Source organism: Mustelus asterias, chromosome 12 (genome assembly GCF_964213995.1).
Source record: "Mustelus asterias chromosome 12, sMusAst1.hap1.1, whole genome shotgun sequence".
NCBI classification, from domain to species: domain Eukaryota; kingdom Metazoa; phylum Chordata; class Chondrichthyes; order Carcharhiniformes; family Triakidae; genus Mustelus; species Mustelus asterias.
This window is the reverse complement of record NC_135812.1, coordinates 43777227-43796491: the sequence shown is the minus strand read 5'-3', so window position 1 is coordinate 43796491 and position 19265 is coordinate 43777227. Positions and strand designations below refer to the sequence as shown.

At 44.8% G+C, this 19265-nt stretch overlaps 1 protein-coding gene across 6 annotated transcripts in view; it reads left to right on the top strand.

The window, feature by feature from the left end:
- The window catches only part of LOC144501401 (lysine-specific demethylase 2B-like), a 192699-nt gene that overhangs the window by 146098 nt on the left and 27336 nt on the right, over positions 1 to 19265 (top strand). For all 6 annotated transcript variants that reach the window (XM_078225125.1, XM_078225123.1, XM_078225126.1 and 3 more), the window contains one exon: positions 17198 to 17361. In XM_078225125.1, coding sequence (XP_078081251.1) covers positions 17198 to 17361 — 164 coding nt within the window. The remainder of the gene's footprint in view (positions 1 to 17197; positions 17362 to 19265) is intronic.

Here is a 19265-nt window from a genome sequence, read left to right as displayed (position 1 = left end):
ATTGTGGTAATGTCCTTCCAGGGAGGAAATGTGCTCCTTGTCCAATCTGGCCTATGTGTGACTCCAGGTGCGATGGAGTGTGCTTGAATCTTTTAATTGTCCTCTGAAATATCCATTCAGTTCGAGGGGCAATCAAGGATGTGTAATAAATGTTGGCATTGCCACACACTTTCCCCCAATCACAAGAATTAACAAAAAAATCTCTATACATTCTATACAATTGAGTGTTGAATATTTCTGGTTCAATTAAACTGAAAAGAATTAAATGCCAGTGTTTTGGAATGTTAACCAGTGAAAAAAGAGCTGTATATCAACAATATATTCCATCATTGGTCCCAGTGCACGTTACCATAGAGCTGTATGGTGGATTTTGCCTATTGTTTAGGGAGGTGAGCGAACTGATTCTGTCTTTAGTACGCTTCCCAACGCACATTAATGGAGCTCAAGGGCCCTGACTGCAGTATCGTGGGTATGGTGTCACAGACCGGAGAAAGTAACTTAAATTTCCTCTGAAGTTTAAGTAAAACAGCAGGGTTGTCAGCGCCATGTTCACCTTTCACTCAACTGACGATAGCTGGGCAAATTCTTGCAGAATCATGGAACAGGATAACATTGTTTTTGAAAGATTTCCACAAACCCAGTGTGGTGAACCACTGTAATATTGTCTGCTTATGCGATCTGTCTGGACACGCCCCTGCTGCCTCAATCCGGGGCTCCGCCTTCTCTGGGTATAAAGGTAACTGCTCTCTGCCCCTTTTGCCTCAGTTCGGATTAGCTATCAGTTCGGGTGTGCTCCAGTTCTTTCATTAATAAAAGCCTGTTATTTCGCAACAACGAGTCTTTGCGTAATCAATGGTGCATCAATTTTATTAACGAAAGTTTTTGGGATGGAGCAACTCTTAAAACCTGATAAATTGGACTTGGATCCCCAGGCTGTTGGGGCGTCAAACTCTTTTGATCATTGGCTGTGCTGCTTCGAGACCTTCATCGCCTCCTCCTCCGCCGTCGTCGTAACCGACATCGACAAACTACACGTGCTCCACGCCCGCATCAGCGCTCACATCTTCGCGATGATCCGAGATGCGGAAACTTACCAGGAGGCAATCGATCTCCTAAAGAGCCAGTACAACCGGCAGCCGAATGAGGTCTATAACCAGACATCTGCTGGCCACTCGCAGACAGCAGCTGGGGGAATCGACTGAATAATTCTTGCGCGAACTGCGTGCACTCGGCATGTCCAGGCATATGTGATATGCCTGGACACGCCCCTGCTGCCTCAATCCGGGGCTCCGCCTTCTCTGGGTATAAAGGTGACTGCTCTCCGTCCCTTTTGTCTCAGTTCGGATTAGCTATCGGTTCGGGTGTGCTCCAGTTCTTTCGTTAATAAAAGCCTGTTATTTCGCAATCAATGGTGCATCACCCAGTTAATTTAATACAGCTAATAAGATGTAAATGGATCAAAATATTCCAGAGCTGAACTTTCAATTAAATGTCAAAACCAGAATCGCTTGTATGAGTTGGACTTTAATTTCTAATATTGTTTGGTATATTCTTAAAATGACCCAATTTTTACAATGGGCTTTGGGTATCTTATTAATGTGGCCAGCTATTTGCATGTACAGTATGGTGTCAGGTTACTATTAGAGGGCCTATTTCACAACATTGACATTGGATCAAGGCCATAGCGGGTCAGTTTACAGGAAAAAGCTTTTCACGGAGAACTGCTCTGTTTTGCTGAATTTTACCTGGGTAAAGTGTAAATGCTAATTATGACTGGTTAAGATTGTATTGCATAACTCTGGATTAATCCTGAACAATAATCAGAATTTTCTACATACAATATTGTTGCTATACAGCTGCTGCCACCTGCTGATGAATTTCAGATTTCTTTCACACTTTACTGTTGTATGCTAGAGAAGCTATACATGATTTTTGGTGATAATAGATTAGCACCCAAAACATTTGTATAGTATTCCTCCACAATCGGCTTCAGTTGAAGCTTTAACCCTTTAGGAACACAGGAATAGGAAGTGGGCCATTTTTCGCTCGTTGCATTTAATAAGGCTGATCTGTGGTCTAACTCCTTGCACCCATCTTTACTCAACTTCTTAATACCTTTTGGTTAATAGATGTCGATCAATTTTATGTATAAAATTAACAGTTGAACTAGCATTAACTATTTTTGAAAGACAGTTGCAAACCTCTACCACCAATTTTGTGCCGAGGTATGCCCTATTTTCATTTCCTTAATGGCCTAGCTCCATTTTATAGGCTATTTCCCTTAGTCATAGATTTCCCAAGCAGTGGAAATCGGGTAGACAAAGAGAAATGATCAACTACTCTAAATATCTTGAACTTAATAACTCTCTCCATAATCTTCTAAATTTCGGGCAATATAACTTTAGTTGTAATCCTAGCCCAGAACTTGCATCATAGAATCCCTACAGTGCAGAAGGAAGCCATTAGGCCAATCGAGTCTGCACTGACTCCCCAACAGAACATCCCACCTAGGCTCTCTTCCCGTAACCCCACATGTTTACTTCGCTAATCCACCTAACCTATACATCTTTGGACAGTGGGAGGAAACCGGAGCACCCGGAGGAAACCCACACAGACACGGGGAGAATGTGCAAACTCCACATACAGTGACCCAAGGCTGGAATCGAACCTGGGTCTCTGGTGCTGAGAAGCCTCAGCACTTGCTGCTGTGCAGCCCATGCCGCAGCTTTCCCCAGCTTCTCCATCTTCTCTCATGCCTTTTCCAAGTTCGTCTTGTCTGTGAGATCCACCTCTTGCTCCCTTGACCCTATTTCCACCAAAGAGCTGACAACCTAACTTCCCCTCCGTTCAAAGATTATCTAGCACAATTGGATGATCCTCTTCTTCCTCCTCCAATAATCTCACTCCGTCACCACATCGGAAGCATATCGTCTGGAACTTGTGATTCTTAATGTCGCTGGTCTAGTAAGGCAGAGGCCCAGGCTAATGCTCTAGGGGCACAGGTTCAAATCCCACCTCAGCAGCTGGTGGAATTTAAGAGGTATTCAAAATAATGAGGGGTCTGGGCAGAGTAAATAGAGAGAAATTGTTCCCACTCATGAAAGGATCAAAGAACCGAGAGGGCACAGATTTTAAAGTAATTGACAAAAGAAGCAAAATTGATACGAGGAAAAAATATTTTCACGCAGCAATAGTTAAGGTCTGGAATTCACTACCTGAGTGTGGTGGAGGTAAATTCAATCAGCATTCAAAAGGGATTTGGACTGTTAACTCAAAAGGAAGAATGTGCAGGGTTATGGGCCGAAGATGGGGGTAGTAGCACTAAGTGAATTGGTCCAATGGGGAGCCAGTGCAGACATGATGGGGCAAATTGCTGCCTCCAGTGCTATGATCCTGTTTCCATAGGATGCTATCTATCCCTCTATTTTTATTTATTTGTTCAAGGGATGTGGGTGTCACTGCCTAGACCAGCATTTATTGCTCATCCCGATTTGCCCTTTGACATAGTGGTGAGTTGCATTCTAGAACCACTGCAGTCCATGTGATGCAGGTACACCCGCAGTACTGTTAGGAAAGGAGTTCCAGGATTATTAGATGTTGTAAGTGGCCGTGGTCTTTGCGATATCCATTACCTTCAGCAGTTTCTTGATATCACGTGGAGTGAATTGAATTGGCTGAAGACTGATATCTGTGATGCTGGAGACATCCAGAAGAGGTCAAGATGGATCATCAACTCAGCGCATCAGGCTGCAAATGCATCAGCCTTGTCTTTTGTACTGATGTGCTGGGCTCCCCATTATTGAGAATTGAGCTATTTGTGGAGCTGCCACCACCTGTTAGTTGTTTGATTGTCCACCATCATTCATGACTGGATATGGCAGACTGCAAAGCTTAGATCTGATCCGTTGCTTGTGGGATCACTTAGCTTGGTCTATCGCATGCTGTTTCTGCTTTTGGCATGCAAGGAGTCCTGTGTTGTAGCTTTACCAGGTTGAAGCTGCATTTTTAGATATGTCTGGTGTGGCTCGTGGCATCCCTTCTTGCATTCTTTATTGAACCAGCATTGAGCCTCTGGCTTGATGGTAATGGTAGAATGGGGAATATGCTGGGCCTTGAGGTTACAGATTGTGCTTGTATACAATTCTGTTGCCAGTCGTGTGTTGTTTGATCTGTGTGAAATCTATTCCATTTCGCACAATGGTGATGCCACACAACACTATGGAGGCTACCCTCAAATGTGGAGATGGGAATTTGTCTCCATGAGGACTGTGCAATGGCCATTCTGACCAATACAGTCATGAACGGATGAATCTGCAACAGGTAGATTGGTGAGGACAAGTTCAAATTTTTTTTACTCCTTGCTGGTTCCCTCTCACTGCTTGCTGCAAACACGGGCAAGCAAACTTTAGGACATACCCAAGGTGAGGTATGATTCCATGAATGTGATTATGACGGGCTGTTTTTTTGAGTAGTCTGCGGGACAGCTCTCTCAATTTTGGCACAAGTTGTTGGATGTTAGCAAAGAGGACTTTGCAAGGTTGACGGGGCTGGGTTTGCCATTGTCGTTTCTGGTACTTGGGTTGATGCTGGGTGGTCCATCCAGTTTTATTCCTTTTATACTTTGTAGTGGTTTGGTATTACTGAGTAGCTTGCTGGGCCATTTCGGAGGACAGTTGAGAGTGAACCACTTTGCTGTGGGTCTGGACATATAGGCCAGGTAAGGACAGATTTCCTTCCTAAAGGATTATAGTGAACTGGAAGGGGTTTTACAAGAATCGACATTGGTTTTGTACTAACTTTTAGCTCCAGATTTATTACTTGAATTTAAATTTGACCAGCTGCTGTATTGGGATTTGAACCTGTTTTTCCCCCAGAGCATTAGTTTGGGCCTCTGGATTACTGGTCCAATACAGTAAGAGTTTTAACAACACCAGGTTAAAGTCCAACAGGTTTATTTGGTAGCAAATACCATTAGCTTTCGGAGCGCTGCTCCTTTGTCAGATGGAGTGGAAATGTGCTCTCAAACAGGGCACATGAGAGCACATTTCCACTCCATCTGACGAAGGAGCAGCGCTCCGAAAGCTAATGATATTTGCTACCAAATAAACCTGTTGGACTTTAACCTGGTGTTGTTAAAACTCTTACTGTGTTCACTCCAGTCCAATGCCAGCATCTCCACCTCATTACTGGTCCAATGACATTAGCACTACTCACTGCTTCTTCTCGAATTACTGAATCCCCTACAGCTATCACATTATGCTTCACTTTCTGCACTAAGTGCCATAGTCTGTATTCTGGCTGCCCTTCTGATGATCTTCATCCTTGTCCTCTAAGGCAGTAAGTAGCTGTTGAATTTGCCTGGGTTCCCCTTTGTGCTCTAGGCCATGGCCACACTAATATTCACTGATTGTGCAATGTTTAGCACCATTCACAACCCCTCAGATACTGAAGAAGTCCATGTCCAAATGCAACGAGACCTCTAGAATAAACAGGCTTCGACTGACAATTGGCAAATAGGATTCACGCCACGTAAGCGCCAGGCAAGGACCATCTCCAACAAGAGAGACTCTAACTATCATCCTCTGACATTCGATGCCTTTACCATTGCGGATTTCCTAATATCAACATCCTTGGGGGTTAAACCATTGACCAGAAGTTGAACTAGACTAGCCATAGAAATACTGTGGCTACAAGTGCAGGTCAGAGGCTTGGAATCCTGCAGCAAGTAACTCGGCCTCCTCCTGACTCCCCCAAGCCTGCCCACCAGCTACAAATCAGGAGGGTGATGGAATAGTTTCCATTGGCCTGAACGAGTGCAGCTCCAACAACCCTCAAAGGAGCTTGACACCATCCAGGACAAAGCAGCCCACTTGGCTGGCACCCCCACCACCACCTTAAACATTCACTTCTTCCAACACCATAGCACAGTAGCAGCAGTGTGTACCATCTACAAGGCGCATTGCAGCAACTCAGCAAGGCTCCTACAACAGCACCTTCCAAACCCTCTACCACCCAGAAGGACAAAGGAAGCAGATATATGGGAACACCACCACCTGCAACTTCCCCCCCTAAGTCACTTGCCATCCTCACTTGGAACTATATCACCGCCGTTCCTTTACTGTCATATTGGAGTAAAAGTGAGACGCTGCCAGAGGGAATCCCGAAATTAAAAGATACAAGATGGTTCCCTGGTACAAAATGGACTCTGTGGAAAGACATTAAGATGTGCTGACTTAGGCATAGACATTGCACAACGAGCTAAATCCTGTTATTGTCTAATTACTACAGGAAATAAACCAGACCTTGAGGTCCAGATGATCACCTTAGCTTAAGATCAAGCAGAACCGAAACAATGAGTTTTGTTAACGAGATCAGTCGTTGATAGGGGGCATAATCGGCTAACGATGTGATAACTGCTAATGTCTATACTTGTCGATTCTTTGAAAAGTATAAAAGAAGCTCAGCTGCCATTTTAAAATTGAGAAGGTGACTGCGAGCACTGCGGAGAGCCCAGCGCTTCTCCCAAAGCTTTATCCAATAAACTACATGTTGAATCTTTAAATCTGACTCCGAGTGGTGATTTCCCACAACAAATTGGCGTAGTCAGCAGGATCTCACTGCTGGTGAGTTGATCGGTTGGCCTCGATCGGCGAGCTGGAGTAGAGATTGTTGAACTGTGGGAGTCAGACTGAGCCAACAATGCAGTTAAAAACGGGTGAAAATTAGGGGAATTTATGGGACTATCGGATAGAAACAGGAATTGATTGCTTGTGCTGATCGACTAAGGACAAGGAAGTGCCTGTCTCAAACGCGCAGCCTTAGACCAGTTGTTAAGAGGGGAAATACCCCACGCGAAGGTCAGGACCCTGAAGTGGGCGTAGAGGCACCAAGGCACTTAGGGTCGTGAAGCACAAGTGATAAAGGTCATTTAGCATCAAACTCTGTAGTGGCGAACAAATGCAGAGTTTGCCATCTGTTTGCATAAAAGTTTGTGTACTTGTCTGTCACGTTGTAAAGCGGTGTGGTAAGGAACTGATCACCCTGACCTAGAGCCAGACTCCGGTGGAGGAAACACGTTGCCGAGGAGGTAATCGTGGCCGTGAGTATAAATAGAAACTCTAACAAGAGGGACTCCGGTGGAGAAAACACGTTGCTGAGGAGGTAATCGTGGCCGGGGCGTAGAAGTCTGCAAGGGGGCAGGTAAGGAAACTAAGTGGGGACCTGCGGGTTCCCTTATTGATAAATATATGACAGACAGGCACTCGTTGATTAAGAAGATGCAAAGGGATGGCTGGGATGTTTCTCAGACCTTAGAACAACAGAGAAAGTGGGTAGATGGGGAAAAGAGACAAAACAAAAAAGGCAGGGGTATTATTAGTACATCAATTAGCTGGACTAATTGGACAAGTAGTCGCTTCCACTAAAAAGTGGAACGAAGATAAGGATAAAATTTAAAAATTAGAATCTAGAGTAAGGGAATTGGAGATAAGGAATCGAGTATTAGAGGAGAATCAATGAGGAGGGGAAACTGTTACTCTGCCCCCTTATGAGTCCACACAACAGGGACCAACCGCCCCTCCAGAGGAAGGGGAAGCGCTAGAACACAACTTCGCACCAGTAACCGGGGGGGGGGGGGGGACGACGGACGCGCAGCCAACAGCACATTACAAACCATTCACCCCGGGCGAAAGACAACAGACAATGGCCTCCCTGGATAAACTACAACCTAGAAGCGCAAATACGAAATTTTGGGCAGAATTCGATATGGTTTGGGTAGGACACCAACTGCACTTAAGGGATATACACCAATTGGTTAGGGCCGCATGTCCAGCGGATAAATGGAGGCAGGTAGCCGGAGAGTCCGCCATTCCCCCGGCACAAGACTACATTGGGGGGCGTTGGACGCATGCGGTAGCCCTAACAGCAGAAATAGATGCCCAACAGGCACCCTTCACCCTGTTTAAAACTGAAGTCCAGAGAGTTTTAGGAAATGCCCCCACCAATTGGAGTAAAATCACATCGACCAAGCAACAAAAAGGGGAAAGGGCCTCTGAATATGGGAAACGATTGTTCCAAGTATACCAGGAATGCTCAGGGCAAGGAAACCCGGGCCGTGGGGATCGAGCCTTCATCCAGGCTTTCAAGGATGGGCTCTCCAGCGCTCACCAAACCATCTTAAAAATGGGAGTGATCATGTCCCAGGATTATGATGAACTGGTGGAATGGGCTAGCGGCGTACACGGAGGGGGGAGGGGGGAGGGGGGGGGGGGGGAGGAGAAATCTCAGACGAAGATAAAACTGGAAAGAGTAGCCGCCTACGGTAGCGGGAGCGGAACTAAGCCTAAACTGACCTGTCACAATTGTGGCCGACAAGGGCACTTTGCAAAGGAGTGCCGGGTCCCAAGGAAAGGAAATAAATTTGGAAACAGTGGGAGACATTGTAATTATTGTAATAAAAATGGACCCACAGAAGCAATATGTTGGGACAAACATGGGAGACCCCCGACCTGATCCATGTCCACAGCAGAATTGGAGGAACTAAGGAACCTCTGAGATCAGCAAGACTGACTGTCTGCAGCCCCCATTCATAAGGGTAAGAAGGAGGGAAGGATCTATGTATCTGCACTAGTAGGGGGCAGACGATGTGAGATGCTGGTGGACACAGGAGCATCCATATCTGTCACCAACCTTCCCTTACCCACTACAAGTAGGATGATTTATCTAACAGGGATAGGAGGGAACAAAACACCCGCCTACCTGAGCAAGACCACATTAGTAGAAATAAATGATTTGTATATACCTATGAGATTCTATGTATGTAAAAATAACGAGGGTACAATAATGGGAAATGATTTAATGAAGGAGTATGACATTTTGATTGACTGTGGGAAGGGAGAGCTAATCAGGCCGAAACGGGACGGTCGGAAAACCGGAATAGGAAGACTTGCAAGTCACCTCGAGACTATCAAGGTGGCCACAGCCACCACCAGAGATTGGTGACTAGAAACAAAGGGGTTTGGAGCCATCTGTGCCTCCGTCCCTGGAGTATGGGCCGAAATGAAATTAGACACTGGCCCGATAAAACTGACCCGATAAAGGTGCCCGGACTGGAGCATAAGCCACACCAACAGTACCCGATAAAACCGGAAGCAAAGGTAGCTGTAGTAGAAATAGTTAAAGGGTTAGTGGAGAAGGGAATCCTGAGGGAAACTACGAGTACCACTAACTCCCCTATCTGGCCAGTGAGCAAACCCGACGGAAGTTACAGACTCACAATAGACTACACTGCCCTCAATAAAGTCACGCCCAAATTGCACCCCATTGTAGCAAGCCCCTCGACAATCCTGAATGGATTGTCACCGGAACATAAAACCTTTACTGTATTGGATAGAGTCAATGGATTCTGGTCCCTACCCTTGGATCCCGAATCCCAAGGAAAATTTGCATTTACAGTTGGATTCAAACAGTACACTTGGACTCGCCTACCGCAGGGATTCCACAACAGCCCCGCCATCTTCCATCGAGTAATGAGTGACGTCCTGAAAAGGGTAGAACTACCAAAGGGTAGCACGATTCTACAATACGTGGATGATATATTAATAGCCTCAGAATCTAAGTCAGGACATCAGGGAGCACTATACCTAGTGTTAAATGAACTGAAAACCGCAGGGTTAAAGGTGAGCCCCAAAAAGGCACAAATCGGGAAAGCACAAGTCCTGTACCCTAGGATACTTAATATCACAAGGGCTTAAAGAGATGCCAACAGACCGAAAGAAGACGGTACAACAAATGCCGCAGCCAGTCACCAAAATTGGCAGAGCCTATACAGAGGCTAGTTAAAGGGGGAAAGCCAGCTTTAAACTCTGTAGAATGGGGACCTGAGCAAGAAGAGGCCTATAATAAGTTAAAGGCAGAACTGATATCAGCCCCCGGACTTGGACTACCAGATTCCAATAAAGATTTCCACATACACTGTAACAATGAAGGGGGGGTTCTACTCTGCAGTAATAACACAAGATCGTGGTGATAAACGGAGACCCATAGGTTACTATTCAACAGCAGAAGGGCCGGTAGTAACCGGGCTGCCAAGGTGCATAGCTGCCTTAGATTGCGCCGCCTGGACAGTAAAGGTTAGTAAACCGATAGTAATGACAGGAAATATAATCCTCCACACCAAACACTCCTTGGAGGAAATGGTAAATACAGGAAAGTTAAGGTCCGTCTTGAACATGAGAAGGGCCAAATGGGAAGCCGCCCTCTTACCTCCCAGCAAATCAGTTATAATAGTAAGAGACACAGGAGATAACCCAGCAGAAGGAATTTTGGATACAGGAGAACCACACAACTGTGGAGACGTAGATATGGATATAGAAGAAGGTAGGGTAAAGGATGTACCTTTAGCAACAGCTGAAGAGACCCTTTTTGCAGATGGTTCACGTAAATACATGGAAGGATCACCCCAGACAGGGTGGGCAGTAGTAAATGACAGATTGGAAACGGTGAAGTCAGAAAGAATTGACGGAGGTCTATCCGTGCAGGTGGCGGAACTAGTGGCACTCACGAAGGCACTAGAATTGTCTGAAGGAAAGACAGTAAATATATATACCGATAGTAGGTACGCATTCGGGGTAATACACGATTATATGACGGCATGGGGTAGGAGGGGGTTTGTAACCATGGGAGGAACTCCTATTAAACACCAACAAAGGATCGAGGCATTACTAAAGGCCAGCGAAAAACCCCGAGAAGCGGCAGTAATAAAAATCAAAGCACATCAGAAGGAACCAGAAAGGGATAACCCCGATTGGTTAAAATACAAAGGGAACCAAGCCGCAGATAGAGCAGCACAATTAGCGTTAGAACAGGAGGCAGTTGGCGAGCTGCCAATAGCAGTAACGGGTCAGACAGGAGACAAAATAGATATTCGGGGCTTACACAAAGATACCTCGGAAGAGGAAAAGGGTAAGTGGGAAGCACAAGGAGCAAGCAGAGGGACTGATAACGTTTGGAGACGCAATGACAAGGTAATGGTGCCGAAGTGCATACAAAACACCCTCTTGGAACTACACCATGGACTCTCACATGTGGGAAGAGAGGCCATGGCAACTAGTATAGGAAAAGAATAGTGGTGGAAAGGGGTGGGGAGGGACATAGCTCGACATTGTCACCGATGCGTGACATGCGTGCAATACAACCCCGGTCGACCCATTAAAAATTAAGATGGGACACCAGCCCCGACCAAAGGGGCCCTGGGAACATCTGCAAATAGATTTCACAGGGCCACTACCACAATCCCATGGGAAAACCTATTGTTTGGTTGTCATAGACCAGTTTACCAGGTGGGTAGAAGCGTTCCCTATCAGAAATTGTACTGCTACCACGGTGGCTAGAATATTGGCGGAGGAGGTAATCCCTAAATGGGGAATACCCATACAAATTGATTCGGATCAAGGGACACACTTCACCAGAGAGGTGGTAAAAACAGTGTGCCAACTGATGGGAATAAAACAAAAATTCCACATCCCTTACCACCCGCAGAGTTCTGGAATGGTGGAACGCATGAATAGAACCCTCAAGAATGCCCTGGCCAAAGCCATGCGAACGTCAGGAAAAACGTGGACAGAAGTATTACCTATTATATTCATGAAGTTAAGAGCCACGACAAACCGGACAACCGGAGTAACCCCTTGTGAACTAATGACAGGAAGGGCGATGCAATTACCAGAAAACATCATAACAGGTGGGGCCGATGTAGGCCCACTAAAAGACAAAATTAAACAATATTAAGCGCCTAACTTAAAGGGATGCGTAAATTAGTAAAGGATAATCAGGAAGAAAGAGACGCACAGAGAGGGTTTGAAATGCTCCCTGACGTCCCAACAGCGGGAAGTCGCGTCATGGTTTTTCAGGTAATGTTTTTACTGGGGTTTGCACCAAAATGGAATGGGCCATATGAGGTCATAATTAGTGGAGATACCTGTGCCTGTCTGGACATAAGGGGGAAAGGTGTATGGAAACATTGGACCCAGCTGAAATTATACAAAGAAATGAATGAGCGATATTAACAAGTAAGCCATAAAATGACCAGAGTGCTTTCCCCAAAACAGGTGACGGCTCCACGCAAGATTAACTGAAGCGTTCAGGTTGGCAATACAGCCTTTGGGAAGTTGTTAATATAGAGTAATAAGATTAATACTTGCCTGTTGCAAACATGCCTAAGATAGCGTATACAATTGCATCACTCTGTTGTCACGATTGTAAGATTGACAGGACTAGAAGATAACTTATTCTACGAGGCTCATGTACATTTACACGGTAATCGAACCGTGTGTTACCCGCTAGCCCAATCTGTGGAGGCCCTATTTGTGGCCACCCCTGGGTGGACCCCCCATGACTTATATACGGCGGATACCTCGGACGCACCCTGTAAAGGACAAACAGGCAAATATAAAAGGGGTATACAGGGAAGATGTGTGGAACTAATAAACTCCACAGATCCTGTGTGCAGGAGCCTCCAGGGACTGGGAGGGAGAGTATACTTGGATGATACAAGCTACCCGCTTTGCTTCTCGGGGCAAGGATGGTCCCCGAGAATGTTTCCTGTGTACAGATGCAGTGTGCCCGTCAGCGCTGTCGGGTAAACCGAGGCCAGTTTACTTGTACCTGTAACGAGCAAAGATGCCTGAACGTGACCGGGGAAGCAACTCATTTGTGGTCAGTGTAATGGGACTCATGTCAGCTCAGCCACATGGACATACCCGTTTGATACTTACTAATTGGTAGGATCGGGCAGAAAGTCAAGTGAGCCAAGCAATTGGCGGTATATACAGTTCGTACAGACCAATAACCAGGATATTAAATGTTACCGAGCCAAGAAGGGATTTGTGTTCCTCCTCAACGGCACCTTCACAACGGCAACACCAACCCTCTCGATCCTCTTTGCAGTAGGAATAATAGGACCACTCACTGTTCCATGCCCTCAAAGGGCATACCCGGAGAAAGATAGTGACCCGGGCCATCCGCAAGGAATTCTGTGCTGATTGGGAGGTCCCGGTCACACTGGGATCGTCACTCGGCTACGGGTTCATTGGGGCCCTGTCTCTGGGGGGGAACAGCAGGAGTAATTAGTGCCAGAAATAGAAACCATCTTATCTGTGGATTAACCATTCTGGGAAACAGCACATCAAAGGCACTGGAGGCCATCAACCAAGAACTGGCTGAATTAAGATTGTACGCGCAGCAGACCCGCTATGCCGTAGATTATCAGTTAGCCCAGCAGGGAGGAGTATGCACAATAACAGGAGATAAATGTATAACACATGTTACAGATGAATCCTACAACATCACCCAAGCCATTAATGACATAAGAAAGCAGCTCGATTACTTTAGGCAAGACCCCAAGAAGGGGAGTACCTGGCTCGAATGGTTATTGGGAGGATCCTGGGGGTCTTACTTATTGCATGGACTAATTATTCTCGTTGTAATAACAATTGTCTGTTGCCTGATTATCGGATATTTTAATGTCTGCTGTAAAGTCATGATGGCTCGGACCGTGCCAGGGGCCAGTGTGGTCACCGAAGAGGAACATCTAATGGGAACACCCGAAGACACCGAGGAAGATGACGACAATGAAGGAAAGGGCGAGAAGGTGGAAATTTACCTGTGAGCACGTGACCTGTTAGTTACGGGTCAGGCATATCGATTGCCGGACCCACGATGCTGCTATTGTTGGTCCATCGGATTATTAGAGCATGATCCTGACCAAAAGGGGGAAGTGTTGGAGTAAAAGTGAGATGCTGCCAGAGGGAATCACGAAATTAAAAGATACAAGATGGTTCCCTGGTACAAAATGGACTCTGGAAAGACATTTAAGATGTGCTGACTTAGGCATAGACATTGCACAATGAGCTAAATCCTGTTATTGTCTAATTACTACAGGAAATAAACCAGACCTTGGGGTCCAGATGATCACCTTAGTTTAAGATAAAGCAGAACCGAAACAATGAGTTTTGTTAGCGAGATCAGTCGTTGATAGGGGGGCGTAATGGGCTAACGATGTGATAACTGCTAATGTCTGTACTTGTCGATCTTTGAAAAGTATAAAAGAAGCTCAACTGCCATTTTAAAATTGAGAAGGTGACTGCGAGCACTGCGAAAAGCCCAGCGCTTCTCCCAAAGCTTTGTCCGGTAAACTGCATGTTGAATCTTTAAATCTGACTCCGAGTGGTGATTTCACACAACAGTCACTTGGTCAAAATCCTGGAACTCCCTTCCTAACAATGCTGTGGGTATACCTACACCACATGGACTGCAGAAGTTCAAGGTGGCAGATCACCACCATATTCTCGAGAGCACCTCGGAATGGGCAATAAATGCTGGCCTAGTCAGTGAAGCCCACATGCCTTGAATGAATAAAAACAAACGTTAATCCTTTTCTGAATCTGTAGCTCTCTCAGATATAACCAAGCCCTGGGGCCCCTTCTTCCCACCCTTAAATGTCAGAATGTCTCCAATTTGCACTCCAACCTGATGACTCTCAGCTTGGAGAGATTCAAGGTAGAGATGCCTGAAGGCTACTGGCTTTAACAACCAAGTGGATACTTTTTTCTTTATGCTTTGCAGAAGTACAAAACTGAAAATGCACAGTCAAGCTGCAGTTCCCTTTTGAAAGCACAGTTGGTGCTATGTTAGTATAATTCTGGCCAGCAGGAGAGAAACACCAACTCAAGTGGAACAGAAACTTGCTGATGCAGCCTGACAACTGGCTGATTCCTCAGCAGAATTCAAAACTAGACTGTTCTGAAGTGCCTCTGACCTGTGTTTTTTTTTGCTGTTAGGGGCATGGGTCAATAATACTTCCTAAAATGAACAATTGGAATTTTAAGTCCATTCTGTTTGCCTTGTGCAAGCTATTAAACTCCTTTCTTAACAGCACTATGGGTGTACCAGCACGAGGTTGCAGCAGTTCAAGAAGGCAGCTGAACCTTTCCTGAAGGGCAGTTAGGGATTGGCAACAAATGCTGGCCTTACCAGTGACACCTACACCCCATGAAAGAATTAGGAAAAAAATACAATGGAGGACCTATTGAACTGAATCTCAGTACTTAGCATTCTGTAAGAATTAGTGTGCTTTTAAAATGAAGATAGAGTCTGAGCAGTATTTAATAAAGTAATAACCTTTTGTCGCCCTTTTTAGGGAAGGCCTGTCATTTTAATTGTGTCACAGGTAGTTAACTGGACAGTTGCGGACTTTTCCTGGAATCAAGGGCCCTGGGAGTGGAAGTCCCACCTGCTGAGAGCTGTCAGCCAATCGTAGACCTGCAGATCCATTGAACAGTATGCCATGTGGATGCTGCCAGTACAACATCCACACAAGGGTTAATACCATTGCTGGATCTCAAGCCACAGATGCGTAATGGTGGGACTGGGTTGCAGGGTGGGGGTTGTGGGGGAGGCGTTCAATAGCAAAGGGTAAGGATGGCTCTCAGACCCTCTTCCCAAAGCCAAATCCCTTGATCAGGCATTGAATGCCTTTGAACAAGACGCCCAACCCCAACACCACCATGAGTTTCCCAGTCATGCTACCCACAGTGAGTTCCCCACTAGCCACTGGGTTGATAGCAGTGGCAGTGGGATGAGGCCCTACACACCACATATAGCAAGTATTGTGCATTGTATACACTCATCTCGACACATTTTAGCTGCTATACTCTTATGTAACTGCTGGCTCATGTATATACAACACCATCTAATCTAAAATTAATTGATACTTAAGGGTGCAATTTGTTTCTTTTTCTGCATTAATTGCTCACTTAAGGGCCTGTCTCTAAGTGGTGGGGTGGGAAAGCTGCCCATAGGTAGTTTTGCTACAGAATTCCACCTGATTAAATGCTCCCCATCACCAAACCTGCCATGGGGGAAAGCATTAAATTCCACCCTCTGAATCTATATTTATTTAGTATAGTGCAATCTGAGTTATGGGCACTTTAGACATTGACACTAAATGTTACAACCAGTAATATAGAGCTTCTTACAAATTGCTGTATTTTGTTTCTTTAAGTATAACATCTCTTGAAAGCCCATATTTTATGGGCTTTCAGAATGAATTGATAATGTTCTGCATATAACAAAGTTTTTTTGACATGCTTCCAATCCTGAGTCTCTCCTGTATTGTAAGACTTGTTCATTGTGTGCACTTACCTAGTCGCATTTTAGCTGCTGTACTTTTATGTATCTGCTGATTCATGTATATTCACCCCTAATCTAAAATGAGTTGGCAATGTGAATTTCTTCTTCATTCATGGGATGTAGGTGAGGCTGGGTAGGCCAGCATTTATTGTTCATGGCTAATTGCCCTTGGGAAGGTAGTGGTGAGCTGCTACCTTGAACGGCTGCAGTCCATGTGGTGTAGGTACACCCACTGTACTGTTAGGAGGGAGTTTCAGGATTTTAACCCAGTGACAGTGAAGGAACGGCGATATATTTCTGAGTCAGGATGGTGAGCGACTTGGTGAGGAATTTCCAGATGCTGGTGTTCCTATACATCTACTGCTCTTGTCCTTCTAGATATGGGTTTGGAAGGTGCTATCTAAGGATCTTTGCGTTCCTGTAGTGCATCTTGTAGATGGTACACATTGCTGTCACTGTTCGTCAGTGGTGGAGGTAAGTGACATTCTATCACACTTTTGCCTGAGAGATGGTACAGGCTTTGGGGAGTCAGGAGGTGAGTTACTCTTTGCAGGATTCCTAGCCTCTGACCTGCTCTTGTAACCACAGTATTTATATGGCTAGTCAAGTTCAGTTTTTTCAGGGATGGTAACGGCATTGAATGTCAAAGGATCATGGTTAGATTCACTCTTGTTGGATATGGTCATTGGTGTTTGTGTGCCACAAATGTGGCCTGCCACTTGTCAACCCAAGCCTGGATATTGTCCAGGTCTTGCTGCATTTGGAAATGGACTGCTTCAGTATTTGAGGAATCGGGAGTGGGGGGTGGGGATGTTGAACATTGTGCACACATCCCACTTCTGACCTTATGGTTATCATTGAAGCAGCTAAAGGTGGTTGAGCCAAGGACACTGAGTGCTGCAGTATTAAAAACATTATACTGGTGCTATTTATCAAAACACTTGTTTTTACCTTTTAGTAGTTTACGGCATGGTTTCATTGACTGGCTTTTCTTCCTCAATGTTTGCAGGTGTTGTGACAAACGGCTGTGGACCACAATTAACCTGAGTGGCTGCATATCAATCACTCCAACTATGCTGAGTGGGATCATCAGGAGACAGCCCATCATATTGGACCTCAGCTGGACAAACATCTCCAAAAAGCAACTCAGTTGGCTCATAAACAAGTTACAAAGTAAGACTGGATTTGGTTCCTGTACTTGTGAATTCTGAAAAGATATCTAATGCAATGTCCCTAGAATGGGGCAGATTGTATTAATATCTCATTAAATATATAGTATTGAAATGTTGGGAATGTTGAACAATTTAATCATGGTGCTAATTTAATTTAAATTTGCTATTTTGAAATCATTGCCTACATTGAGAACTTCATTTAAAATTTTACCGTAGAAATACAGTTTTGCAGATTATTCCAGAAAAATACTAAGTGGATAGTGTCTTTTGCAGATTGCTTGTTTTTTGGCATTGGACAGCTTTTAGAAAAGTGCTTTCATCATGCTGGACACATTCCAAACCCACGACATCTAGGGCAGTAGATAATGGGAATCCCTTCACCTGCAAGATCGTTCTCAAGTCGCACACCATCTTGACTTGAAGCGTATTGTTGTTCTTTCACAGTTGCATGGTCAAGATCCTGGAACTCCCTCTCTATACCAGTGGCAGCTTACCATCATTTTGAACAGTTAGGGCTGGGCAATAAATGCCCAGCACCCACATCCCAGGAATGAATGAAAAAAATTCAAGAAAAAATTTGAATGTATATCTTTCCACAAAGTCAGGATTTCCCAAAGCCTTTCGCAGCATATGGTTTATTTTGAATAATACTAACTTGTTGTAGTGTAGGAAATGTGGCAGGCGACATGCACATAGCAAAATCCTACAAATAGTAGCAAGAAATGCCCAGGCAATATGTCTTTGTGACAGTTGAAGGATAAATAATGGCCAAGACTTCCATAAAGCGTCCGGCTATTCTTTGAATAATGACATGGCATCTTGTATGTCCACCCAAGAGGACAGTGGGAGCCTCAATTTATCATCTCATCTAAAAGACGGCACCTCAGATTATACAGCATTCACTCTGTTGCTCAGCAGTGTCAACCTGGATTATATTCTCCAGAGTGGGGCTATGGGAGGTGAGAATTCTGCCATAGGGCTAAGGCTGGCAACTGCTTATCTGTAACTAGTTTGGACAAAATACTTCAAAATAATGATTTAGATTTTGCTTTTATTTTGTCCAACCTTTCCTCATAAAATAACCCCTTCATTTGAGTGGTGGAACTTCTGAGCTCTTTCCAATGCAACGGACCAAAACTGTACATAATACTTTCAATGTGGTCCTATCAGTGCCTTATAAAAGTAGCAAAACTTCTGTTTTATATTCTATTCCCCTTGCAATATACAACAACATTCCATTCGCCTTCCTAATCACTTGCTGTACCTACATACTAACTTTATAGATATCCAGATTCCTCTGTGCACAGAATTCTGTAGTTTCCATTTAAATAATATGCTGCTTTTCTGTTTTTCTGTCTTAAGTGGACAAGTTCACATTTTCCCACATTATACTGCATCATCCAAATTTTTGTCCAACCCCGCAATCTCCCTATGTCCCTTTGCAGACTCTGAACTCTTCACAACTTAGTCTGCTACCTATTTTTGTGTTATCGGTAAATTTAGCAACCATACTTTCGGTTCCTTCATCCAGGGTCATTGATATAGGTTGTAAATAGTTGAGGGCCCAGCACTGATCCCTTTGGCATTTTGCTGGTTACATTTTGCTAATCCAAAACCAAACCATTTGTGCCTATTCTGTTTCCTGTTAACTAAGCTTTCCTTGATCCGTTGCTAATATGTCACCCATCCCCTACACCACGAGCCCTTATTTTGTGTAGTAACTTTTGCTATAGCAGCTTATGCAAACCCAAGTACAGCGCATTTACAGGTTCCTCGAACCCTAATAAACACCATTTCCCTTTTACAGAACCATGTTGGCTCTGCTTTATTGTGTTGAGATGTTAAGTAGCCCTGAGAGAACCTCCTCGATAAGTGATTCCAACATTTTTCCTATGACTGATCTTG